The following is a 27,162-nucleotide window of genomic DNA, read 5'->3' as shown; positions in this document are numbered from 1 at the left end:
AAAATTAAATAGCCAATGATTAAAAAATTCTTAAATCCATTTTTTTTTCAGTTTCTGAAAATGATTCTCTCTGTCTTGTCAAAGACATGAAAGTGATCTCGATATGACCTGAGGTTTTCCCAAAAGAGTTACTTGACAAGCTTTCTTTAATATATAATATTGTAACTAGATTGGTAATTTATTCAAATGTTTGTTTAACTACTGTAACAAATTATGAATATACTTGTTCTGTTGAGTATTAAATGACTTCATTTCACTGAACAAATTTTCTGGCAAAATTATTTTCAGTTTTCAATTTTACTTCTAATTTGTTGTAAATATTATAAACTACCTACCTAGTGCTTCTCTTTCACTAACAATTTCTTTTCTGAAATCTTTAATACCAAAATGATTATAATAATTGCTATAAATGTAGTGCTCTAGGCAAAGGTTTGTTGTTGAAAAAATTTCAAAGAAAGTTTCAGCGTGCATGATAGCTTTAGGGGACTGTGTTGCAACTGGTGTAACTAAGATAATTTTGACAAATGCAATTATATTGTAAAAGAGCTCCTTTTACCTTGGGGCTGAAATAAATTTATTTAATGTGCATCCAACATGATCAGATATGTCTTCCTACTTCTCAAAAAAGAGAAAGAGGTGGAAATTTAATTTACACTTGCTGCTTGCTGTTACTTCTGACCAAAGAAAAATGTATACAATTAATATTTAATCAGATTGCCTACTTGAACACCAAATAAGTACCTTGCAAATTGTTATTTATAAATGGTTTTAACCAAAACTTGGCTAAATGCAAGTTGCTTTTGTCTTTTGATGGTAAAAATATCACCACTCTGAACAGAATATGATCAAGTTTGTCAAACAAATTCTTCACTAGTCCAGCATTCTCTACTCTCTGCATGCAAAATGATAACGTTTAAATATTAATCTACATCTGCTGCTCTTGTTTGCAAAACAAGAAACTTATAAATAATTTTGGAAGCTTGGCCTAATAATCTAATGTAATACAATGCTATTCTTTTCTATGCAAATAATGATTCTTGCTAAACAAAAATTATATTTAACAAAATGTTATGTTAAGCATGTGGTCCTCTTGGAAGTACTCCAACCCCTACACCTCCTTGATGCATTCCCATTGAAGCTACAGGAGTCCATCGATTACTCAGCACATCAAAACATTCCACAGTATTGAGATTTGACAAGCCATCATATCCACCAATAGCGTACAATCTTCCACCTAGTGTCACCACGGCAACCCTGCTTCGTCGAGTATTCATTGGGGCTGTGAAGGTCCACTGTTTAGTCTCGGGATCATAACACTCTACAGTGTTGAGAAAGGCACTCCCATCATAACCTCCGCACACGTATATGCGCCCATTTAAGGTGGCAACGCCAACTCGGCATCTGCGAACACCCATTGGAGGACTCTGTGCCCATGTGTCAGTCTGTGGGTCATATGTTTCCACCGTGCTAAATATGGATAACCCATTGTGACCACCAATAGCATAAATCTTGCCATTTAGCTCGGTGACACCTGCAGCACTGCGGAGTGTCCCCATTGGGGACACAAAATTCCAACTGTTGGTTGCTGGTGAATAGCATTCCACTGTGCTCAAGGAGATGTGTCCATCATAGCCTCCCACAACGTAAATCCTCCCACTGACGACCACTGCACCAAGAGCACTTCGACGTGTATTCATTGGGGTGACTGCCTTCCACAGCTGGAATTGCGGATCATAACATTCCACAGTGCTAAGTCGCTTGTGTCCATCAAATCCTCCAAGGGCATACAGCTTGTTGTCTAGGACAGCCACACCAACACGAGTACGCAAGGTGCTCATAGGGAGACTGGGCAACCACTGTCCTGTCAAAGTGTCGTACGTCTCTACTGTACTAAGGGCTTCCCCAGAGGACGTCAGACCTCCGATGGCGTAAATCAACCCTGCTGCCTCGCTGCATCTTCTTGGTTTTGTGCGTACTGACTGCAACTTGCATCTCCTTTCAGGCATGAGAAGGTAGTCTTTAGCTTCGTCTACCAAATCACGACAAGCCAAGTTGCTCCTAATAAGTTCGTCGCTAGACACTGTGTCGCACAGATACTGCGGGCTAATCAGCGGCAGTCTGACGTTCTTCAGCAATTCTGGTAGGAAATCTTTTCGCTCATCTAACTCTCTCCTCACCCAAACTGAAATCGCTTCGAAAACCTCTTCCTCTGTACGAACATTTAACTCTTCCCGCGAAATCATTTCCACAACCTCCTCGGGGGAAAGAGTCAAGAATTCTTCGCTTCTCGCAACCTCGGAGAAGTTCTTCACGGCGAAAACATCGGCTGCCTCTACAAGATCTACGCAGGAGTAAGTGTCGGCAAAGGAACGAATGCCCAGGCAGTTTGTTGGGTGAAGAACACGATGCAGGAACTCGACACAAGCTTGTTTGACGCTGGCGAGTTGAAGCAAACTCGACGCACAGAGTAGATTTTGCACGTTATCTACATTGATCTCAATCCTTCCAGTGTAGCAGAAATTCACGAGATCCTCCAAAGCTGAAAATTCAACGCCAAACAGCACGACTTCGTCTTGCCGACTTTCCTTCATGTCCCCGGTGAACATTGCATTGAAGTAGCTACTGGCTGCCGCAAGAACGACTCGATGAGATCTCAGATTGAAATCACCAACACGAAGCTGTATGTCACAGAGCTTTTCCTCTTTTCGCAGACAGTGAAGTCCTGAGAAAACCTGTGAAGAGAATTCTGGAACGCAAAAAAGCAAACTTTCCTCCGACGCCATCTTTTTCGCGAAAGTGAATGCTGGTCACATGACTTTTACAGGTGTTGTTATGACAAACAGACGCGATGAACAGATTGCCGATGTCAATCAAACTCGACTGATTGACAGATGTCTTGCAATGCACAGCGCTTGGCAACTTTCCATCACGCATTGAATATTGATAGCAAGAAAAATTAACAAAATGCAGAATACCACTTGAAAAACATCTCATGCTTCAGCCTGAGACAAAGGAGACATAATTTGACAAGAGGGTTTTATTTCCAAAAACTCAACAGTATTAAGTTTTACAGAGTCTAACCTGAACTATATTTCTACCCTGCCTGATGGATCCAAAAGGCAACAGTTTCTTTCAGCAACAACCAAAAAAAATGTTCAAAAATAATTTACAGATAAAGGAAAAATACAAACCTCAACCATTCACTTAGCATGCACAATTTGAGAACATTCCCAATATTAAAATCCTTTCACAGCATTTCAATAAAATCAACCTCATTAAAATGTCTAAAATGTGGTATGACAAATCACTGACTGTGTTAGGCCACGATAAACGTCAATGAAGATTTTTGGCTCTTGTTTGTATAGACCTTTACTGCACTAGGTCTAATCTATACACTTTATTTCCTGTCTGACAGTGACCCTCCTAAATCTTCAAAAAAGATTGTAATATCAATTAAATATCAAATTATTTTTACTTGATTAATACATATTTGGCATTTGCTATGTATCACTATTTGTATTGGCAAGTGAATTGTCTTTCTGATTTGCTTTGACTTTTGTAGGTTTTGACTTTCGTTTTCTTCCCTGACGAAACTTTGATTTTCGCTCTTGTAGTTTTTTCTCTCTCTTTTCTCCTTTGCCTCCCCCTCCACAGGTTATTTCCACATTTATCTTTCTTCCTGCCATTACACTGTGGTGTAGATTTAGGGCTTTCTGTAAGGTTACAAGAAACGTCTTTTAGTTTGAAAAGCAGGAATTTTATCAGGACACAAAAATTTCTAAAACTAGTGAGCCTGACAATATTTATTACTTTACACCCTGAGTGATTATCCAAGATTTGAAGGCAGACCTATTGGTCTCTAGTGGGTGTTTGCCTAAATAATTTATGGTCAGCAGAACTTTATATCAAGCAGGGCTGTCACTAAGGCCGTAACCAGTAACACCTGTTACAGTTGAGTATATGCTTGATCTTCCCTTGATGCTATAGGTGAAATTGCCAGTTGTTGATAGAATTCAACCAAAAAGTAACAAGTTTGCTGCGGACGTGGAGAACGAGGCTACAGGTGACTCAAAACTTAATGACAGCCCTGTCAAGAATATATATCCTACAGTCCATGAACTTCTAAAGCGAAGGAAGGGCCGACCAAAGATAACATGGCAGCAGAAGGTGGAGAAGGAAATGAAGCAGATGGCAAAGGACTGGCATTTGTGGAGGGATTACGTTGCTGCCCTCCAATTGCCACCCAATGTAAAGGGCATGAGTGAGTGAGTGACATGAACTTCTACTAACCCAATAGCTGGCTTTGTTGTCAAACTCAAGAAATCCACAGCCTTTGGATTCTCCTGTTTTCTTGGTCATCAACCGGAATTCTTTGATGTTTCCTAGTGATCATCAAGCAAACATAGAATAAGCAAATCTGGAGAATCTTTTCATATAGAAATATCCATATATATTGAGTAAAGGTTTGAGTGGAATTTGAACCCATGCTCCCCACATACCACTCAGGTGTGATAGCCACTAAACCATCAAGACAACCATGCTGGCAACATAGCAATTGAAGAGGTGATTAATGTGGTTAGTTATAAAAGTTGCTCATTTTCTTAGCAAAAACTACCTGTGCATCTAAAATGATCCTTAACTTGTTCCTCATTGACCGAAAATGGGAGGTTTCCTAATCAAATCAAAGAAATATGGCATTAAATTTATTTAATTTTTACAAGTCACTCAAATTAATGAAAAGGGAGAATAGCAGCAGATTCTTTGGACGTAACTTCATATTTACTTGAGTACAATACATTGCACACCTGAAAATCAAATAAACTTTCACAACTAAAAAAAAACCAAAGCAGTTAAACCATCTTGAAACTTTTACTTTTTAGATAATGGTGGTTAAACTTTAGGCTTACCAACAAAGAGTATATATCTGTTCTTCTTTTCATCATTTTCAAGTTTGTCAGTACTTTCTTGTTTTACAGAAATCTTTTTCTCTGGGGCCTCCTTTAATGGCTTTTCTGCAAGGAATATAAACAACAAAAAAGAAAAAAAAAAAAACAATAGACATTACACCAAGGCCATGACATCGCTGGTTAGACAGATGTTTGCAAGAAAATTATCTTTCAGGCCAAATAATCCACCTTGTCAAACTATAATCAACTCCGATGATGGCCACTGTTAACTCTGAAGAGAAAAGTACTTTGTATAAAGAAAAATTTTAGAGTGGAAAGAAAACATATTGGCCAACCTGTACAACAATTCCCCGAACCTGATGGACAATGAACAACATTAGATGAAGAATTGTTATCCTGAATTTAGCAAAACTTCAGTGTTCTTAATAATAACTATTACCAGACTTCTTTACAACTTTCTCTGCCTTGGGTGCATGTTTCTTCCACCAGCTAAAAAGAAAACATCAGATATTTAATAAAAATCAAGAAATGTATACGAAACACTAAAAGTTATATTATAAAAGTCTGCCCTCTCTTATTACATCTAACTCCAACTCACCTTTGTACACTAAATACAAACTAAGACAAATGTTCTAATAAACCACCAGTTATGGCAGGTTTGATGTCAATTCTTAAAAGCTGTTACCATGTACTAACACAGTCAAATTCATCTTGATAGCATACTTTTTTGTCATTATTTCAAATGGATAATGCCATTAACAGTCATATAAATCATATCCTCTGAAAAGACATTTCATGGTTACACCCATAACTTGTGGAAGTTCTTTACACTGTTGTTTCCATAACAGGATGCTGTCACAGATGTGTAAACGTCTCCTGACCTGGTGGACTATCGTCAAGTCTTTCTCTGTCATGTAATGGTATGCTCTTGGGAGCAGAGCGTAGTGTTGTGTGACAGAGATAGGGCCAGAACTGGACCAGGAGGGCTTGTGTGCTACCTATGTTAGGCTTCTGTCTCAAAAAATCTTTTTGGCATAGTTGGACCTGCTCGTAAGCTAACATGCCACGACCAGGATCCCCCACCCCTGGCCCTGGTCAGGACCCTCATAGATGATTTGGAAAAGTGGTATATTCCCTCTTCTTTTATAGTTTTTCTTCTCTGTATCTTTGAAGGTTACTTACTAATGACATGTAACATGTTGGCTTCATAGTTTAAGATTGAACCCAGGAGTCTTAGGGTGCGTTCCTTTGGGGTGATCTGGATCAGGATTGGTGATTCAAGATCTGTCTGAATCATGGTGCATCTTGAAGGAACTGATGAATCCACTCTGGTCACGGATTCATCGGTTCCTTTGATGCACCATGATCCAGACAGATCTTGGGTCACTGATCCTGATCTAGATCACCCCAAAGGCACGCACCCTTAGTAGCTAATGAAATGTGATCGTTGGCATAACAGTAAAGACAGTTGTTGGTGACTTGCTGCAATTGTTTGACATCGACATCTTAAGCAGAAGTTATCCGCAGAGTCAAGTGAGAACTTGTTTTTCACTTGATGATTTAGGTAAATTTAAGCTTGACTTTGAAGATAACTTATGGCCAACTTGTCCAAGCGTCAATCACCAACTAAGTTAAACAACAGTAAGCTCTCAAGTCGCTCATCACAAAGCCAAATTTTCACCGTAGAACATCTACTTACCCGAAACGTTTTCTCTTTCTAGATGTTACAACTTGTTTGCCTTCCATTTGAAGGTTGCGGCACAAAATTTAAACACCAGTAATTCTTCCACGAAGTCACAAGCTCACAGTCACTTCAGACGAAAACTGACAAAGCAATGTGTCCGCCATGTTGGAAGGGAGAGTCTGGTGCTGAATACATAATACCCGTACCCCGGCAGGCTTTGCGGGAATAAGTGTTATGGCGGATGGCTGATCGATTGAGGACTCTTGAAAGCTTTGGCAAAAAGATACTATGGATCGTGATTTTGACGTTTTAGGTCAGTACCGTGCTATTACTTCAAAGCTAAAGAGGCGTTTCCTCAAAAAACCCAATGTTTCTGAAGCGAGCGATCAGTTTGGTTCTCTGGCCAAAGAATTGAAACGACAGGACTGTCCACAATATGCCGGCTTTTGCAGTCTAGCAAAAGCGAGATGCGAAAATACGCTTTCTAACGCGACTGGAGAAGTCGAGGCACTTACCGAAGCAGCAAGATTGTTTTTGGAAGCGGAGAAAAATTGCGTGGAACTGAGGTGTCCTGTGTTTGAGGAACACTTGACCGAGGCAATACACCTTTTCAACCAGGCCATCAAGACACATTGTGCTCAGGGGAACTCTGCACTAGGGGCTTGTTTGTGTCTGGAAATAGGGGACGCCTTGAGACACATGAACCGGCCCCACGAGGCCATGGTCCATTACCAGCATGCGGCAGAGTTACAGCATCAGAATCCCATAGATGCTATACAATCCATGACTTTAGTAGCATCATGTAAAATTGAGACAGGTAAGTTGCTGCAAAATATTTATTCTCTCACAATACTCTTGTGGGGCTGGATTAAAGAAGCCTAGCACCACAGGGTCTATTGTTCATTCAACTCTGGATCAAGTGTACCAGCTTCGTGTCTGGCTGCGGTAACTTGTACAAGACACCACAGAAGTCTCACGATGCCCCGTCCTCTCCCACCTAGGTTGTGACTCATACAAGTGAGAAGCAACCATTAAAGTTTTCTGGGGGAGGGGCTCGAAACCAAACAAAATACTGTACAGGTTTCAGGCATAGCATTTCCTCCTCCCTGTTTTCTTACTCCTCGTCTCCCTTTCTTTTTTGCACCTCTACTCTAGGGCAGGCAGGATAGGAGACAGATGTATGTTGAGGGGAGGAGGTAGATAAGAGTACCCTTGTATCCTTAGTTTTTTCAAACATACTATGCTTTGACTCCACGAAAGGACTACTTATAGCCATCTGTTGAGTATATACACTAGTAGTAGTTATTCAATGCCAGAACTTACAAATTGCAAATTTACTCAAGGTGATTTTGATGGTGCCTTGTCTGTGCTCACCGAGATGGCCTATTTTGCTGAGGAGCGAGGAGCCATGGGCCAGCAACAAGGCAAACTACAAGGCCCATATCAAGAGATCTTAGCACGCTGTGAAATTGGGCGTGTCCTTCTATTGATGTTACTCCAACCGACACCACAACGTATTCGTCCTCAGCATGCTCAGATATTGGAGAAGTATTCAGAGGAAAGTGACCTTGCCAAGTACCCAGTGGATTATATGAACAAAGATCTGTATCTGTTGCTTCAGTCAGTAGTGATGGTTTGTCAGTCACATGATGTAGAAGCCCTGAAGGAGCTTGAAAAGGAACTCTGGTCATATCTTGAACCTGAACAACAGCACCTGCTTCATCTTATCACTTTAAAAATGTCAAATAAAGGCGAATGATAGACATTTTTAAGGGCTTTTAATTACCAATAAAACCTGTCAAAAAGGTTGTAGCCAGGTTAGTTGGTAGCACTTCATTAATAACAGAGTTTGTACGGGTCCTGGAGAACCTAGAAAGTCCTGGAACTTTATTGTGGTATTTTCCAGGACTTTCCAGTCCTGGAAAAGGGCTACTGGTCCTGGAAAGTTCTGAAAATCTGTTAAACTCAAGTAAAAAAATATGAAATGTATGGCAGACAGTAAGGAGAATGAACATGAAGATCTTGGGAGTGAAAGGGTTAATGTGAATTTTAGAGTCCTGGAAAAATCAATCTGAGTCCTGGAAAAGTCCTGGAAATTTGTTTCTGAAAAAGAGTACGAGCCCTGTAATAAGACATAATATTAGTTGTGGCAAGGTTGGGGAACTTGGAAGTTGGTTTGTCTGCCCCAAGTACTAGTCTGAGAACTGTAAGTTATGCAGTAGGCTTCGAGACAAAAGTAAACTAGCTTTGTACAGGTGGTGACACCCGTAGTCTTGGTCCCAAATGTGGGCATTTTCTCTCCAGTTGACCTGCTTATTTCACATGCATGGGTACCTTGTGTGCTGTGAACCCTGTACCCTCTCTTTTATTAGCATTTCAAGATCATATATGATATGGCCCAATTACAGATTACTGATTTATTAATTAACATCAGGATATGCTTTGCTTGAACTCTTGAACTCTATTTGTACAAATATAATTTCTCTGATTGGACAATAAAAGTAAATTGCTTTTAATTAGCTTCTATTTCATTTATTGTTACAAAGAATGTTATCAATAATTCTGAAGAAAAGTAATGAGCTTGCTATGGCTCTAAATGGGTCCCCTTGTAAGAAACATACACACACACACAGGTCAGGTGACTAACACCAGGGAGTACCAGTATGTTTCACATAGCCTACATGCAGATGTCAACTCTTTATTCTGTTTCACACAGAACAGTCTGTGAGGAACAAAATAAATAACAGACCTCTGGATGCACCCTTTTCAAACATGTATGTGTGGGATCATTAAACCCACCTCCTTATTGTGCCAGGAAGATGTAGGAGACAAGACCAACAGCTCTGCTGTAAGGATGTGAACGAGTGAGTTTTGAAGGTCATGTATAATTTTGTACATAACAAAACAAAATTCTGAGATTCTCACAAGTGATGTCTCAAAGAAAAAGAAATTCTTTGTCAGATTTTGTCATATGTAACAGACAAAATATATATTATACACACCAACATACACTTCATTCATAAAGTTCAGATGATGTAAACTGTTTGTTAGAAACATTGGGGGAGTACAAAGACAAATGAAGTTTCATTTGATTCAAAAACATGGGAGTAAAAGATAATCGAGTCAGCTGATTTACTACCAAATTTTCCTGAGTAGTTCATTACAAGGCAATAAGGCAAAAGGTAAGGAGAAATTGGTTATTTTCAAACTTGGGGCTGAAAAGTACAAGTTACAACTTAGTGACAAGTTCTTCTACCAAAAGTCACTTATCAACAGCAAGTGACAAGTTTATTTCAGACTGACGAATAACACAGATTGCAACATTTAACACCAGGTAAAAGCAAATGACACTTTCTCAGCTGGGTAGCAAATCACCCCAGAATGGAGGTCACATGCCACCACAAGACGTTCGAGTTAGACACCGAGCTGCTTTGTCAGGCACTAATGAATTCTCTATACAGTCAACTAAATATTCTCAACTCTCCAAGTCTGGTAGCTCTGTAAAAGAGAAAGAAATATGGATCAGAATTAAGGTATCGACAAAAGGCCAAATATTCAGAAAAATAATTTCCGAGTCACTCCCACAGAAGTGGAACCCATGGCATTTTAGATGACATTTGGAAACTCTAACCACTGAGCTATGGAGTCCTTGTTGTGAGCAAGGCCATACAGATATAACTTTCCAGTTCATTTCATGAATCAGGATATTAGCCTATTTGAAACTGTTGTGCTTCATGATACATATCAGTGCAAGGAAAGTTGCAGTGGCACTTATGGCATGGAGAGCCAACTTTTCACGTTTTTTTTAGAAAACTTGTCTGAGGCACCCCTCTAAGAGGGCTATCTTTTTGCCATGTATTAACTGCTCATGTCAGGTTACCCGGCTGGCCATTGTTAGAAGACCACCTTAACACTAACTGCACCTGGTGACTACTTAACAATTAGACCCATAGCCCGCAAGGGCTACAGGTCAATAGCCCATGAGGCGAAGCGAAATGGGCTATAGAACCGTGGCCCTTGAGGGCGAAGGGTCTAATTGTTTTAGTATCACCCAACTAGTCGGACAGAAAAGGCAATAATAAAGTTAGCAAATGCAGGTTGAAGAAATTTTATTTGGGAATAAAACGAAAGAACGTGTCACGCTCGATTGCGCCAATTTCGCTACTTGAGGACTACTAATAGTCCTTTAGTAGCGTAGCCAATCAAAATGCAGGATTTGCATTAGTCCACTAGTTGGGTGATACTAAACTCAATTAGCACAGTGTAAAATAATAGCCGTAGACACTGACAGGTGTCTGGAGCTTGTTAACTAGGTAATGACATTATGCAAAAGTGTTTATCACAAAGTTAAGCAGAGTAGCATAATACTTGCCTTCGTCATCACTATCATCTGACTCTTCTCCTTGTAATTCTCCTGGATCAAAGCCCTGCAAAAACAATCAGTCAATATACATGAATTTGGGGTGGCAAATGGTGAATGTGAGACCTTGGAAGATGGTGAGGCTAATTACATACTTTCCATGAACCTGAGACTTTCTTATCCTTGCAAAAGAAATCAAGACTCTACAAAGGCATAATTTGCCAAACAAATCAAGATCGGAAGACTATCCATAATGAGATTTGGTGAAAATTCTGTGAGATGTGTAATTTTACGGGACTTTTGCCACCCGTATATTTACATAAAATGTACTGCATGGCTTTATTGTGTACTAATAAAAAAATCCACAAAGTGAAAAGAACAAGCTCTCAAGTCAAAGATAAATTCCTTTCTTTTAGGTTCCAGCTCTCTTTCCCTTCTGTTTTGTTTAACATAGAATGTGAGTATATGCCTGGTCGGCTCCTAATCAGAATTATGCTTTTGAAGTTTGTGATGTTTTTCCAGTTTGCGATCGTGGCATTGTTTTCTATTAAATATTTTCAGTTGTGTAATAAATCCCTTATTAACCAAGATTGCTCGGGACCGTACCAGGAGAATGTTGGCTCTCTGTCTTTTTTTGTGCAGACCTAGCTGCACTCAGCCCATACTCTCAAGACCTCAGGCCAATATTCTCTAGTACCACCCTTACGCTTGGTTAATAAGATATAAATATGGGATCAAATAAACCAATGAGCATCTTTACCTGCCCACCAGCTCCACCCATCTGACTCATCATCTGTAGAAACAATCATCAAAATCTCTCTTTAGCAAAGAAATTTACTGTACACTAGTAAAAATTCAGCAACAAGAATAGGACTACTGTGACAATGAAGTTGTTAGGTATGTATCTTCAGTATTACTTACAGCTTCAAAATTATTTTCATCCATTCCTAGGTCTTCCCCCTCAGAGTCATCTTCATCTCTCCACTTATTAAAGTCAGTATGAAGGTAGCTGGGCTACAACACCAGCAAATGACAATAATGAAAATTATCAACAAAATGATATGAACCATATGCTGTCATGAATGGTTCAATGTAAATTTGATTACATCTGATTTTGTAGTGGGCAGACGGACTTTCACTGCTCAAAATTGTTGTCACAATTGCAGGTCTGCCATTGAGGGCTGTAAGCCATAGCAACTGTTACAGCTGAAAATGCCTGATTTTCCCTGGATACTACGGGTGAAATTGCCTGTTGTTTATGTATACAATTTAACCACAAGGTACTAGGAGTTTGCTATGGACATGGAGAACAAGGCAGGGTGCCTCAAAACTTAGTGACAGCCCTGCAATTGAGCTTTGAAATTCAAATCAGTGACATGGTAATGTTTATAGCAAACATCCAGCCAGAAAGTTAACCTGCTTTTTGCATTGGAGATATAACACCAGTATTGCCAACCTCACCTTCTTTCCTTCTTTATACAGTCTTGGCCAATATGGTCCTTCCTCTTTCTTGACAATATTGAATGTTATTTCCCTTGCAGTTATTAGCTGTTTAGATTTCTGCCAAGAGTATTTTACACTTACAGGTAAATAGCTACAAAATGAGTTGAAAATGCATTGTACTGTTTCAGAAAAGACCCATGCACACCCTTCACAAAAGGCTTTAGGCTTGATTCCCACCCCACCCATCCCTCTGAAATTCTAGTTCATTTTTAATGAACTACAATATTCATACTAAGAAATCAGCCTTTGGGATCCAAACGACTTGGAATAAACCATAGTATTCTCAGTATTGGACCTGAACTAACTTGTAACTGAGGCTAATGCGGGGAGTCTTTTCAAATGCAAATGACATTAATCTCTTTTTTAATGATATTCCATTCTGCATGAGCCTCTATTCCAAGCTAGTTTCAGTCCAGTTCCGAAAATACGAATATGACCTATTCCAATGATAATCCATAGGGGAAGGATATGAATATTTCCTGAAACTGAAAACTTATTTTAGCTTGCGTACTTTTCCAAAAGTGAAAGTGAAACAAGTGAAAACAAGACAGCAGACCACGAAAATAAAGTGGAATGTCTAATTGGTTACTTTTAGCTTAATGTAATGAATCTTTACCAACAAATTAAAAGGAAGTTCATTTTGAAATAGGCGTGCATACTTTTGTCATGGTCAATAAATCATCAGTCATAGTTCTAGACAACTTGCAGTCTGTTTCTCCCTTGAAATCAGGCAGGGAGTGGCAGGAAGTATGGGGAAAGATGAGACATGATAACATAAACCCTTGCTAAATGGACTCATAAGTAGCTGCAAGTTAAAAATTTGGGTCTATTTGCGACTCCGTTTGGCCAGAAATTGCGTGCACTTGCGTTGACTAACAATGACTTGTGATCCCTTGGGTCAAGATCAAATTTGTACACAAGTCAATGCAAGCTTTTCACCGTTTGGCCACCCAACCCAAGTCAACTCAAGTTTAGTGACATCCATTAACCTATTCTCAGCCAATGAAATACAGGATATGTCTGCCTTGAAATGGTTTCTTTTGCAACTTGCGTGTACTTGCAAGGAAATTTGTGAATCCGTTTGGCCACCCTACGCAAGTTTCTATGCAAGATTAACTTGTGGCTACTTACGAGTCCATTTGGCAAGGGCTTAAGGGTGTGGCACTATCATATCTAGCACCAATCTCTTCTCATCCATACTGCCTTAATGTTCACAGGGATAAACCTCATTGGATTCTTCTAAAGAAAAGACTGATTACAAGCAGTGTACAAATTATATCTGAATCAGTGAGCATGCACTGTGCCAGTTAGAGCAATTTTTATGCGACCTTGATAAAACTTTTCTCCTGAGTGTTACAATTTGTTTCATCCACCAAGAATGAGGGATTTAAATATAATTTAAATATTCCTAATATAGCAAAAACTTGGTTAACTGACTCATCAGAATACTGAAAAAGTGACACATGTCAAAGAATGGGACGGGTTACAATCTATATGCTTTGCTTTTCATGTTTGTTAAAGCAAATGAAAGCTGCACTTGATTGCCTCCACTGGCTAAGCAAAATAAGTTACTTCCTCTTTGTTTGTTGGATCATTTTCTTTAGCAGATAATCATTCAAAGACCATACAATAGGTGCTCCATTGTAAAATCCTGCCTACTGGCAGCTTACATAAGGAAGCTCCTGCCAGAGGAAAATTTACTTGTCCAGATACACATAAGAAACTGATTGACATGTCAATCAAATGTCATACTTCTCACGAACCACATCAACCAGTACAAAATTCAGCTTGTGTGCATGAAATGTTTGACATCTGAACTATTTAAGATACCTTCCAATGTGTTTTTACTAATTCTATTTACATGTCAAAAGTTTTACCAACGAGAAAATCAGGAGAAAACATTAAATAAAAAATCAAATACCGACTAATGGAAGCTTACCTCCGGAATAACTTCTTTGAAGAATTCTAAATCCAATGTATAAATTTTTTGTTCCTTTCCTCCCTTGGCACTGAAAATAAACAAACAATATAATCTCAAACTGATGACTTGTACAATTGTACAAGGATTTCAAGCCAATTAGAAGGCGCACGGACTATTGGTCAAATTGTCTCTGGCATGGTTTTGTGTGTGAAAATGTCAACTTTCGCCAGTTTTCGCACGTAAACTTATTAGTAGCATCAAGATCTACTGCAACTCGGACAACAGAGATTTCGCATAGATACTTACGTAACTAAGAACGGCTACAGGCTTACCTGAAATGAAGGGTTTGCGTGTCGAGTTTAATCTCAGGCGTTTGACAATCCTCCAGTTCTATCGTCAGAAAGACTTTGTCTTTTCGCTGCGCCCATTTCGTAGACGGTGAAATTTTTCTGGTGCATTAAAATAAAAACATAAGAGGCGCTTGAAATATGAAACCAAAAAGGGTTAACGAAGCCAATTTCTTACCTTACTTCTCCCATATTTCCACGGTTTATTCTCGAGAAAACAAGTCGACAAGAGCAAGCCTATTTTGCAGCATGCGGACTTCTTGGAAGGTCACGCTCGTAGTATGGGTACCAATCTTCCACGATCCATGAGTGATTCGTTCAGAGATCTGGACCGACTAGAGCCGGAAGAAATCGGAAATAATCGGGAAAAAATCAATCCCGACTTTATTCCGACTATCAACGAATCTGGCCCGATTTTTTACTCCCGACCTTTGATATCCCAGAAACCATCTGAAATGTAAGTTGTACGTAATTTTGTTTCATGTATTACTTTGGTTTGTCACGAAAAATATTGTACTCCGCGGCTTTCAGTTGTAATCTTGTGTATAGAAGAAAAACCTCATGTTCTTCTCCAGTCGCATATTTCAAACATTTCTTCTGTACAAGCCTCGAAGAACCACTGAAATTTGAATACAAGATGGCCACTTTGGAAACCCTGAACATGGACAACTTCGCATTGAGGTCCCTACCAATCGATAAAGAGGTCAAAAATTACGTCCGGCCGGTCCCTGGAGCGTGTTTCTCTCGTGTTGAACCAACTCCAGTGGAAAATGCCACAACAGTGGCTTATTCCACGACTGCAATGTCTCTTTTGGACCTCCCTGAACAAGAGTTGCAACGTGATGACTTTGCAGAATACTTTAGTGGAAATAAACTTTTGCCGGGAACGGAACCCGCAGCTCATTGCTACTGCGGTCACCAGTTCGGGTATTTTTCTGGTCAGCTGGGAGATGGTGCTGCAATGTAAGTTGACGTTTGATGGCAATAATGTTCGCAATTGAATTGGAAGGTGCAAAGGTTATTGTTCTTTATATTGCACATTATTATTATTATTATTATTATTATTATTATTATATAATTATTATTATTATTATTATTATTATTATTATTATTATTATTATTATTATTATTATTATTATTATTATTATTATTATTAAAGATTCGCACAGCTATTGATGATATTGAAGCTGGTTTCGTCATTGGCTCCGGGCAACAACAAGTTGCCTAGGGAAGCCAAGAAACACCCCTACATCTCCAGCACCTTTCTAAGAATTCTTGCCGACCCCAACAATGCACATCTCTGGATCAGTCCAACAGGAATGCCCACCTCAATGGCTCTCAGATTGTCCTTCAATCTCAGTGGTATTGATCCCAATGCTCCCACTACCACTGGAATAACCTTTGTCCTCACACCCCACATTTTTCGAACTTCTCTTGCTTCTGACAGCTCTTGTCTCTCTTGTCAATGATCACCAAATCCGGTCTCCTAGCCCCTATGTCATGGTCTGTTCGCACACTGAAGTCCCATAGAAGTTTGTAAGCCTCATTTTCAAGCACACTGTCTGGAACATGGTCATACCATCTCTCCTTTCGTTCCTCTCGTTTCGTTATTATTATTATTATTATTATTATTATTATTATTATTATTATTGTTGTTATGTAATAAGGCCACAGGACACCCAAGTTCAAGCTGTGTATGTTAGTTTACTGTGGCAAAAAGATACGAGTTTGTATGGAAAGTTTCTACTGTATGTTTTAGTGGATAGGAATACTGCTCTGGAATATATTGTACAGTACTACAGTCAAACCTCTCCAAAATAGCCACCTTCTGGCCAGAGAAAAGTGGCCGTTGTAGAGAGGTTATGGTTATCGGGAGGTAGGGGTGTAATATGACTCCTGTTCTTTTTCGGGTTGCAGCATTTTTATTTTTTAAAAATGCGTACTGTAAGATATAAGTAAGTGACACGAGCAAGATAAATAAATGAAACAGAACCAGCAACCAGCGATACGTGGAACTGATCCAGTTTCATGACCTTTTCCAAAAAAAAAAAAATGTTGTTTTGTATACAGCGTTCCTCAGTTGCCCATTAATTGGCTGTTGTCAAGAGGTTATTTTGCCAGTTGGGGTGCACTTTGGTGGTCATTGTCACTGTAGCAGGATTAAAATACATTCAAGTGAATGTATGAATTGCATGCCTGGACATAAAAAATTGGCCGTTGCAGAGAAGTAGCTGTTGTGGAGAGGTGGCTGTTATGGAGATTTGACTGTATGCACTGTATTTTGCACAGATTATGTAATATATGTTTGTTTCAGGTATCTTGGCGAGGTGGTGAACAGAAAAGGAGAAAGATGGGAGATACAATTTAAAGGTGCCGGCCTCACTCCTTATTCCAGACAAGCAGATGGGAGAAAAGTGTTACGATCAAGCATAAGAGAGTTTCTTTGCAGTGAGGTGATGGATAATGAATTGATATGAATTAATGTACACCCACAAAGCGGCTCTAGTATCAAGAGTGTGGTCTAAAAAAAATTTTCGAGGAGCCCAAAGGTTCCTAAACATGAAATCTGCCCAGCACTTTAGCTTAAAGAAAAAAGTGAGTTTTTCCAGGCACCCAAAGTCAAAAGTTAGTCACCTGTGGTACGCGGGTGCTTCTAGAACACATCCCCAGGTATCTTTTCAAAATTTCTAACAGGCATTTCTATCATTTCAAAATCATTGGGAGCCTCTTCCCCTTGGACTTTTTACCTGTTCTCTTAGAAACAGAAGCTCTCCCAAAGTTTTCTCATTAGTATGCTTGTCATGTCAACTTTCTATGGTTGGACTCTGCCGATTCAAACTCAGTTATTTTTAATTCCCCGTTACTTCAAACGCAAAGCCATTTCCTTTGGATTTGCCCTTCAGTCTTTTTTTATTGGCTCTTTCAAACTCCCACTATTTAGAATTTTCTTTTGTTTCCCTTGAGAGTTCATAATAGTGGGGTTCAGGATATTTAACTGTATGAAAATAACAGAGACATTTGATGTTCCTGGTAAAAGCAATAACATTTTTTGGTAAATATCAATAAATTTATAAGTAAATAAATGAATAAATATTATTTGTCTTTTTAGGCAATGCACTTTCTGGGAGTTCCAACAACAAGAGGTAATGCTGCTAGAATTCTTTTATCCTCTTAGTGATTAATTTACAAGGTCTTTCTACTTTCTTTTGTGTTAAATTGAATCTTGAAAAAGACGATACGATACGATACGATACTTTATTATTGTATTGCGTTGAAATGTGTTCAACCAGAAAATATCTTTACCCTCAGCCCCATGGAGGGTTATTGGTTTGAACCCCTCCCTCCCCAATCCCTCAGGGAATTCCAGTTCTGGTTCATGCATGCCTTTAAGATTTTTTTCTTGTCAAGACCCCCTCCCTTTTGGAATTTCCAATAACCCTCCTTGGAGCAGCTATGGATATTTTCTGGAATCACACAGTCAATGTTCATAATAGAATTTAAATTAGATGTGTTAAACTTAGTTCCAAGAATTTGAATGTTCAGCTAGGTGCCATGATTAACAAACAGTTAGCCTTTACAATGTTACATGTATATAAAAGAAACTTCAAAAAAGTCACATATACTGAATTTATGGTGTTATCCAAATTTATTTCCTTTGATTCTACAGCTGGTAGCTGTGTAACATCAGATACAAGAATAATCAGAGACATATTTTACAATGGAAACCCTATAAGGGAAAAATGTACTATTATTTTGAGGATTGCTCCAACATTTCTCAGGTAAACCGTGTGTTGTATTACACCTTTCAGTAGCTTTTCTCTGATTCATGCTTTTGATATTTCTGGCTCTCAACTATACATTCATGTAACTTTTTATGTTTTACCTCAAGGTTTGGTTCTTTTGAGATTTTTAAACCAACAGACTCTATGACTGGGCGTAAAGGTCCAAGTGTGGATCGTACAGATATCCTTGTCCAACTTCTGGATTATACTGTGAAAACATTTTTTCCGCAGGTAATTTATCGTAATAATTTCTGATTGATGCATTCATCTGGTACATGTAATATTTTGGAAGTGAATGTCTACAGCAGTTGGAGACATGCTGTTAGTAGCTTTTACTGTCAGTGTTAAGTTTACATATGATAAGATAGATGAGAGCCGAGAAGTAGAAAGGAAGAGTAGGCATATTCATTATCATTTTAATGTATTATGAACAGCAACTTGATTCAACAGCTGGCTTTTATCTGACCCCATGATCAGACTGTGTCTCTTTAACCCTCTGGTGGGTTGGATTTGCCCCCTTAGACTTCTTAGCCTGGCAATGTGCCTTCATTCTATAAAACTTTCAGCCTGACTCTTGGGCCTGGATTATTCTACAGGTTGTGACAGACAACAGCAAAGAGACATATCTGGGTTTCTTTAAAGAAGTTATCAGGTTCACAGCAAGACTTGTAGCAAAGTGGCAATGTGTGGGTTTTTGTCATGGGTAAGATGAAAATGTACAGTTATGATATAAAGCCATTAATTCTTAAATATTGATAAGCTGGTTTGTACTGGGAATAACAATAACTACCAGTGGTACTCACTAGACTCACTCAACAGTGTCTTTAATTAACTGTTGTGAGTGTATAATTATTCAGTTTATCAAATTTAACCCTTTCAGTTTGAAGATCATTGCTGCATCCTAATTATATTGTTCAATATTTATTCATAGTCTCAACTTTTTCGTATGTAAAAACAATCTTGCCTTCTTTTTTCTCATCACTTGGTTCCTTTAAATTTACACTGACTGTACAATGGCTGCATATTTGAAAATGAGGATGGCAATGGTCATGTAGGTCTTATTGAAATACAATCAGGAGACATGATCCTTAGTCTTTAAGATTGGAGCTGGATCTTCATTTATTTAAATTCTAACCTTTCCACTGCATTGGGGAATAACACATTTTTGTAAAATTGTGTCAGTAGACTCAAAGACCACTTGTATTACTTGACAAATTCTTGATGTTGTTTTCTGCACTGCAGGGTGTTGAACACAGACAATATGAGTATCCTTGGTTTGACCATTGATTATGGTCCATTTGGATTCTTGGATCATTATGATCCTGGCCATGTGTGTAATGCTTCAGGTACTTTTATTTCAATTATTAGGGACCTTAAGCAATGACGACGGCAGCACCAAAGATGACACCTACATGTAGTAAAAAAGGGACTTTTATGTTACCCTTAAATTTTGCAATTATATAGAGCTGTTCAACCCTCCGATTGATCCTAAAACTTGCTCAGACTAAATATGTACTCCCTGCAATCAACTCCAAAAGAATATTTATATGAAAACTAGCCATTGAGTCTCGCGTTCTGCAAAATACCCTGAACTTGGTCATTTCACGTTGTTGTTTTGCAGAGTGCAGCTAAGAAATATACAAGCCTAATAATGCAGTTGAACAGCCACTATACTGCTCACTAAATCTTCTGTATGGTGACATTCTTGTTGGTGTTGTCGTCACGGATTGCTTAAGCTCCCTATTGTTCATTTAAATAATTAATTAATTATTACTAAATTAATCAGTTACCTTTGTTTCTAATTTTAAGTACCAGTCATTGGGTCAACTAACACACATCCCATGGCAAGTGAAACGAGTCTGTTTTTCAATGCTAAAAATTTGTGAACTTAATTAAGGTTACTTCAAACCTTCGAGGGCGTCCTCCAGAAAAAAATTCGTATGCGCGCTGTTTTCAAGGAAACCCCCACAAACTATACATCAACAGAAAGGTTATAAAATGTAGAATTCAATAAAATTATGTTTTGTTTTGGATTTTGCTTTCCAAAGGCGGCAAAGGCCGTCAACTCCCAAATGACCGACTGACGTTCCAGCTAATTAATCGGGTATTAAATGCGATCGTTCATGCAAAATAACTGTGCAATGTTTATCACAAAGTCTCAATCTCCAAAAAGGTGTCAGCATTTTCTTTTATTGCTATTGGTTATCTTTTTATAGATCTGTCAACTTCGACTATCGAAAAATTTGCGTATCCTGTTGCGTTAAAGGTGGCCAGGAGGAAAGTACTTAAAATAAAGGAATTCACCGACACGCTTTTGTTCCATATCTATCAGTGAATGTTCTGACCAAATTTCATGGAAAACCGTCAAATCTGCATACCCTATTAATTCATTTAAAGAGAAGGGATTCTCTCAAAAAACGAGTGCAAGTTTTGCCTTCTAAAGATTTATAAACATATCACGCCTTCACAGAGGAACGTGTCAACTTGAAAAGCCGCGAGCCAATGAAATAACAGAACCCCTAGAGTTCACAGTATGCAAACTTGAGCCTCACGGACTTTAATTTTCTTGACCAAAAAAAAATTGACCAATGTAGCCCCACGAAGGTTTGAAGTAACCTTAAGGTGAATAATTGGATGTTTGTGACAACAGATGATCAAGCAAGGTATTGCTATCAGGCCCAGCCTGAGATCTGCAAGTGGAATCTGATCAAGTTAGCTGAGGCAATCAGAGATGTGCTTCCTTTAGAAAGATCAAAAGCTGCTGTTGAAGAAATGTAAGTGTACAACATATTCAGAATAAATGGCTTGTTGTACTCAAGCTGGATCGAAACAACAAGAGAGCTTGTAAATCTGGCACAAAATATGACAATTATATAGGAAAAAGATGAATTTTGGATGCTGATTGATTCACCTTGACTTACATCTAAAACTTATTTGTTATGCTTAAATAGTAGTTTGAACTAAAGAACAGTCTTGTACTAGCTCATAGGTTTGACATCACTGAGCCTTACTTGTTACTGCTTATTGAAAATTCTTCAAATATTGCTTATATTACATGACTGAGACAGGAGAGGGAAAGGGAAACTACTACAGTCTGCCAATCAGAAAGGTGTATTATTTGACCAAGACAGTAGAGACAGTAAATAACTACAATAGTTAAAGTGGCCAATCAGAAAGCTAGTGCCAAATGTACAAGACTAGGCTAAGTTTCTACTGGAGTTCTTATCCATTCAGAAATTTATGTACATGTATGAATAAATCTTTCATTAATTTAAAAGGCTTGGACAGGACTGCACTATGCATGGGAGAATATACATCAGCCCTTGGTCTTTCCTATTGAAAAACCTAGGGTGAACATTCTCCCGGTACTCCTGTTTCATGTGGTTAATCGGTAATGAGATATTATTTTGACATGCCATCTGTCTCCCAGATAATAATACTAACAGCAAAATCTTACTTCAGTTATGAGATGGAGTATCAGCAGGCCTACATGGAGAAAATGAGACTCAAGGTAGTACAGATGAAGCTACCTTTTTATAACAAATTCCATAATAAACTAATTAACAATTATTATATTAATATGAGCATGTGTTCCAAGGATAGATGATACATGTAGATAGTCATTGAGGCGCATATTCAACAAACATAAGTGGAATAATAAATTGTTTTACACCCCCACTAACATAGAAAACTAATCAAAACTAGTTAAAATAAAAATGCCAAATACTGCATATATTTACATGTACCATGTTTGTAGAGCATGGTATTACTGCTCAGAGACCATGATAACTAAACCAAAAAAAACTCTTGAATTACATTATCCAATGTTCCAGTTTTTACTATTATAAGTTATGAGAAGTTTGAAGTTTAGCTGACAATGTACAAGAATATTTATTTGAAGTTGATCTTGACATTGAGTCTTGAATGTAAGAATTAGCCAAGGTTATCTTTTACACAAACTCCTAGAGTAACTAACAAGTTGTTAATTTTGTACTTTGTTAATTAAATTTGTCCTATGTAGCTCACTCACTTGGTGGTTAGTGAGTAACACAAAGTGTTTTATTTTTTTATACATTAGGTAAATCTCATGTAAATCATATTTTTGTTTCAGCTCGGTTTGTTGAAGAAGCAATTACCTGAAGATGAGTATGTGTAAAATTTCATTTTTAACAAGCTTCATTGAGCACTTTTGTAACAGTCATAATAATTTATTTCACTCCTCATAAATTTTTTTGTGGTGGTTAATGTAATGTATTCCGATCACTACTTTATTCAAGTCCTATGGTCAGTTACAAAATCATACCATTTTTATGTATTAATAGTTTCTTTAAATGAGCTTTTTTCCTTGTAGAGATCTTGTAAAGAGCCTCTTGGAAACCATGCACAAGACAGGTTGGAGTATTTAATGTTCAGAGTGGTGTATACTTTATAACTCAAGTTAATTTTTAATCAAACTGTCAACGATCTTACTTTTCATGAAAGTCATTCGAATCTCTTTTCAACCTGTAGGTGCTGATTTTACAAACTGTTTTAGATGCCTCTCCAGGATCTCCCTGCAAAGTGGCTCCTCTGGGGATGATAGGTACAAATTCTATATATAAACTCTTCTCACAGACTCTATACATTACTTACTGCAGTAGTGAGGAGAATTTTTGTGTACTTATCAACTAGAGACAAGCACTTTCCTGTCAGTGACATGGTTGTCTCTTTGGTGGCTAATATGTGTGTCATTGTAGACTCAAGTGCTGATATTCTCTTTGCCGCAGTGATGAAAATATTTTGGAGTACCTGGTGTCTCAGTGCCAAACAGTGGATGACATGAAGAAAGCTTCAAAACCCTTCCTTGGAGCAAGGTTTAGTTACATAGTTGCATAATTATGCCAAGTATAAGTTTTGAAAGGTCGTAAAAGTGTCTCTTCAATGTGATTTATTTCGCTGAGGTTGACATAATTTGATATCCATATGATGTCACAGCAATGGGAAATTAGCAGTCTAGAAAACCTCCTATGAATATCAGGTGCTGATAAAAGTTGTTTCCAGTGTGCCAGGAGTTTGACTAAATTTCTGAAAGTTTTGAAGTACTCAGTCTGTCACATAAACTGCACTAGGCACCTGAGGGGCAAAACTGTACCATGTACATATCATATGGGCACTCATTCTGGCCACCGCGTTTAAGTTTTCTGCTGGATGTTAATGAGCCTTGTCAAAGATTAGCACTTGAGTTGCCTCAGATGTTACTGACCCAAGTGGATCATGACAATGGTATGAGTCACGTAAGATATCCCTTGTTCTAAATGTTGTTTTACTGGAAACACCTTTATATAGCACGCAACAGCCAAGTTAAGCTCTACATGAAAGATTACTAGGCTAAATGGAACCTCTCTACAAAGATCACCCTGGCGACAGAATTATCTGGTTGTTACAATCAGTGAGTCTATTGTAGTGAAGTTTTCAAAATCAGATTAAGGGCATGGCTGGGCCTCTGATTGTAATGGAGCTGTTTCACACATACACTGTAGATAGTTGTTGTCCAGCTGACATGTTATAATGTTTTTCTTCCTTAGAGAGTTTCAGATGCTGAGGATGTTACTTCAGACTAGTCCCAGTATCCTAGAACAGCTGGGGAGTGGAGCAGCTCTGATTCAGAAGGAACTGGAGAGGAGGGAGAAGGTTCAGCAAATGAATGTGAGATTGTCCTTCCCAGTTTGAACTTTAATTCACCACAGTCTAGCTTTCTTTAATAGTTCACAGGTAGATTGATCATCAGTCAGCTGGATGGACATGTTAATTATAATTAGTGCTGTGAAAATTGTGTCAGGTTTATTGTACATAAAGTATTATTGCTACAAATGTGCTTTGTAAAAAGGACAAACTACTAAGTATTGTTTCATATTGATCCATAACTGTTTCAAACTGACCTGAGCATGTTTGTGCTTGTGTCTGTTTCTGTGTTATAGGAGATGAAACCAGAAGAGAAGAAAGCTAAAGATAGACAACTATGGAAAGACTGGATTGACCAATACAGGTGTAATAAAATAATATCCATTTGTGTTTTTTTAACCACACATGTATAAAATTAAAAGCATTGATTAACTGAGCACAACAATAAATTATGGAACTCAGTGTTGTATTTGATAAACTGTTTATTTCAGATTACGTCTAAATGTGGACATTGAAGATGAGCAAGATAAGGAGAAAGTATGATTTAGTTAACATTTTTAAGCTTTGTAAAGTCGAAACTCCAATAAGCAGACACCCCTGCTGTGTGCAAAGAAAGTCATGTGTGGTAGCCCAATTTCACATTTGGAATACTCAATAGGCCCTTTGCTTGCCCAATGTGCTAATGAAGTCAAAATAATATAAATTTAATTTTACATGTAAATTGATTAATCACGCTGAGTAATTTTTTTTGTGGGGGAGGGGGGAGGCGGGGGCAGGAGTGGGGGCTGGTGAGAATGACATGTGACATCATAGTCACATATACCCTTTGCTATCTTCTTGGGATCAGGATTTAAGGTGTCAGCTGAGGAAAGGTGTTCCTTATGGGAGTTAAACTTCTATGTAGTTGGCATGGGACCATGACTTTGTCACTTTGCTTCGGAGGGATACCTGTCAGGGAGGTTCAACTGTATCTTGTTTATAACTTAAGGAAGTGTTTAATTTGCATTTTAATCAAAACCCTTGCAGGTCCAATATGAAATTGTTGATTAGCTATCATTTTTTTTCTTGTTTCATACTCTAGGCAAAGAAGGAGCAGATTGAAGTGATGAAGTCCAACAATCCAAGGTAACCCTAGAAGACTAACAACCTGTCACTTGTTTTCATTTTTTCTTTTTTGGAAAAAAGAAATCAAAATTAAACTGTGAACTAAGATGCTGGAAAAAAGTGTTTCCAAGTAAAAATTAAAATTGAGCTTAAGGTCCAAATATCATCTGGCAAAGTTCATTTAGCTTCATTCCTTAGTCTCCGTCTGGTAGTTTTAATTATTAATATATACTTAATAGTAATTATTGCTATTAAACTGGACAATCTGGTGAAAGTATGGAAAAGAATTCTTAAACACAAAACAGAAATGTGATAAATTTGAATTACTAAACAATTGACCTTGCATTTTATTTTCACTCCCTTCGTCATCTTGACTTCGTCTCGTTTTTTGTTTTATTTCTCTTAGGTTTATTCTCAGAAACTATATTGCACAGAATGCCATTTCTGCAGCAGAGAAGGGAGATTTCTCAGAGGTATAGTATGGATATTATTACCAAAACTGAAGGAAAAGGTAGTCCAGCAAAGATCCTCAAGATTGTAGTAGGAATCTCTAAAGATCTGGAAATAACCTGAGGTACTCTACGATCCTGGCACAATCTTCCTGAAATTGCTGAGGATCTTGGAGTATCCTTTCCTGACCTTTGCAAGGATATTTTTTGTTAGATCTTCGTCAAGTCCCCTTACCATAGAGATTTACAGAAGGCTCTTCAAATGATGGGTTTCTTGGATAGCTTAGCTTGTTGGATAACAGGAGATTTCTTATAAATAAACAAATGGCTTTTAATGAATTGCCATCCTTCTTATGATGGGTTTCTTGGATAGCTTAGCTTGTTGGATAACAGGAGATTTCTTATAAATAAACAAATGGCTTATAATAAATTGCCATCCTTCTTTCAGGTCAAAAGAGTCCTTAAACTCCTTGAAAACCCTTACAGTGATGACATTGATGTTGAATTAAGTCAAGAGGCAAAGAAAGAGACAGATTCAAGAGGAGCGTCAGAAGCAAGCTGCAGTGCTGAGGAACACTTCAGCTATGACAGCAAACCCCCAGGCTGGGCTGTTGATTTAAGGGTGACATGATCATCGTAAATACCTTGTCATGAATGAATCAGAACACTAAACCATGCCACAAAATTTGGAACTTTCAAAAGTGTCTTCATCTATATGTCCATGAACCAGTAGTAAACATTACAGATATCAGAGAACAGGTGAATGGGTCATAGTATTTCTCATTACCAAATTTTGAATGGAAATAAGAACTAGATGGTATAACCGTATAAATAATATTATGAAGATGTAATGTCCGCTGAAAATATTATTTCATACTGTGTACATATTTTGGACAAGCCAAGTAATGGATGGATGTGAAACTCTCAATACCAACATTAATACATGTAACTAAATTATAACTGTTTCAAAGGGAAACTGTGGAATTTTTACAACTACATCAGATGAAAACACTTGCACAGTAGCTTTGTTAAGTGTTCTATTCATTCATGGAATATGAGGTAAACAGCAATAATAGCTAAAGTGACTTCACACCACATGTTAAAATGTCACAGTACATTTTGTTCATGACAGTGCAATTTAAAACCAGAAGGAAGATTGCACTTGAAGTGTGGAAGTGATGTCAACAAAAACAACTCAATTTTTGTAAAAAAAAAAAAAAGAAAGAAACTTAAGGGTAACTCTGATCTGTTATTCCCTTAAAGAGATTATTATTTTTGGTTACAATATTATTAGATGTCCAGTTCACAATAAATGAAATCTAATAGGAAATGAATCTAGAGTGTTGTATTTCAGATTGAATTATCATTAAATTGTGGAGATAATAAAACCAAAGAAATTCAAAATGACAGTGTCAGCTAGCAAATAGCCCTTTTCCAACAACCT

At 37.9% G+C, this 27,162-nt stretch overlaps 4 protein-coding genes across 4 annotated transcripts; 2 read left to right on the top strand and 2 right to left on the bottom strand.

Annotated features, from left to right (window-relative positions):
• Positions 1 to 42: 42 nt before the first annotated feature.
• Positions 43 to 6,763, bottom strand: LOC145487966 (uncharacterized). Its single transcript, XM_081466730.1, has 7 exons — positions 6,607 to 6,763; positions 5,347 to 5,396; positions 4,908 to 5,012; positions 4,616 to 4,672; positions 4,291 to 4,382; positions 3,512 to 3,713; positions 43 to 2,809 (listed from the first exon to the last, which is right to left on the bottom strand). The coding sequence occupies exons 1-7, from the start codon at positions 6,651 to 6,653 to the stop codon at positions 1,074 to 1,076; spliced, it is 2,289 nt and encodes a 762-aa protein (XP_081322856.1). The 5' UTR covers positions 6,654 to 6,763; the 3' UTR covers positions 43 to 1,073.
• A 104-nt stretch (positions 6,764 to 6,867) lies between these two features.
• On the top strand, positions 6,868 to 8,989 carry LOC145488447 (40-kDa huntingtin-associated protein-like). Its single transcript, XM_081467321.1, has 2 exons — positions 6,868 to 7,408; positions 7,935 to 8,989. The coding sequence occupies exons 1-2, from the start codon at positions 6,880 to 6,882 to the stop codon at positions 8,348 to 8,350; spliced, it is 945 nt and encodes a 314-aa protein (XP_081323447.1). The 5' UTR covers positions 6,868 to 6,879; the 3' UTR covers positions 8,351 to 8,989.
• Positions 8,990 to 9,813: 824 nt separating this feature from the next.
• On the bottom strand, positions 9,814 to 15,014 carry LOC145488452 (prostaglandin E synthase 3-like). The gene is made up of 8 exons (XM_081467327.1): positions 14,901 to 15,014; positions 14,708 to 14,824; positions 14,394 to 14,463; positions 12,413 to 12,511; positions 11,873 to 11,965; positions 11,712 to 11,744; positions 10,964 to 11,018; positions 9,814 to 10,089 (listed from the first exon to the last, which is right to left on the bottom strand). The coding sequence occupies exons 1-8, from the start codon at positions 14,912 to 14,914 to the stop codon at positions 10,067 to 10,069; spliced, it is 504 nt and encodes a 167-aa protein (XP_081323453.1). The 5' UTR covers positions 14,915 to 15,014; the 3' UTR covers positions 9,814 to 10,066.
• Positions 15,015 to 15,142: 128 nt separating this feature from the next.
• LOC145488431 (protein adenylyltransferase SelO, mitochondrial-like) lies at positions 15,143 to 26,946 on the top strand. Its single transcript, XM_081467302.1, has 19 exons — positions 15,143 to 15,685; positions 17,037 to 17,175; positions 17,832 to 17,865; positions 18,390 to 18,501; positions 18,612 to 18,735; positions 19,101 to 19,207; positions 19,747 to 19,850; positions 21,155 to 21,278; positions 21,967 to 22,015; positions 22,616 to 22,650; positions 22,856 to 22,896; positions 23,014 to 23,086; positions 23,271 to 23,357; positions 24,069 to 24,189; positions 24,462 to 24,529; positions 24,657 to 24,702; positions 25,247 to 25,290; positions 25,676 to 25,742; positions 26,167 to 26,946. The coding sequence occupies exons 1-19, from the start codon at positions 15,204 to 15,206 to the stop codon at positions 26,347 to 26,349; spliced, it is 2,040 nt and encodes a 679-aa protein (XP_081323428.1). The 5' UTR covers positions 15,143 to 15,203; the 3' UTR covers positions 26,350 to 26,946.
• Positions 26,947 to 27,162: the final 216 nt, after the last annotated feature.

The sequence above is a fragment of the Orbicella franksi genome, chromosome 5 (assembly GCF_964199315.1).
Source record: "Orbicella franksi chromosome 5, jaOrbFran1.1, whole genome shotgun sequence".
NCBI lineage: Eukaryota > Metazoa > Cnidaria > Anthozoa > Scleractinia > Merulinidae > Orbicella > Orbicella franksi.
This window is presented reverse-complemented; position numbering and strand designations above follow the sequence as displayed.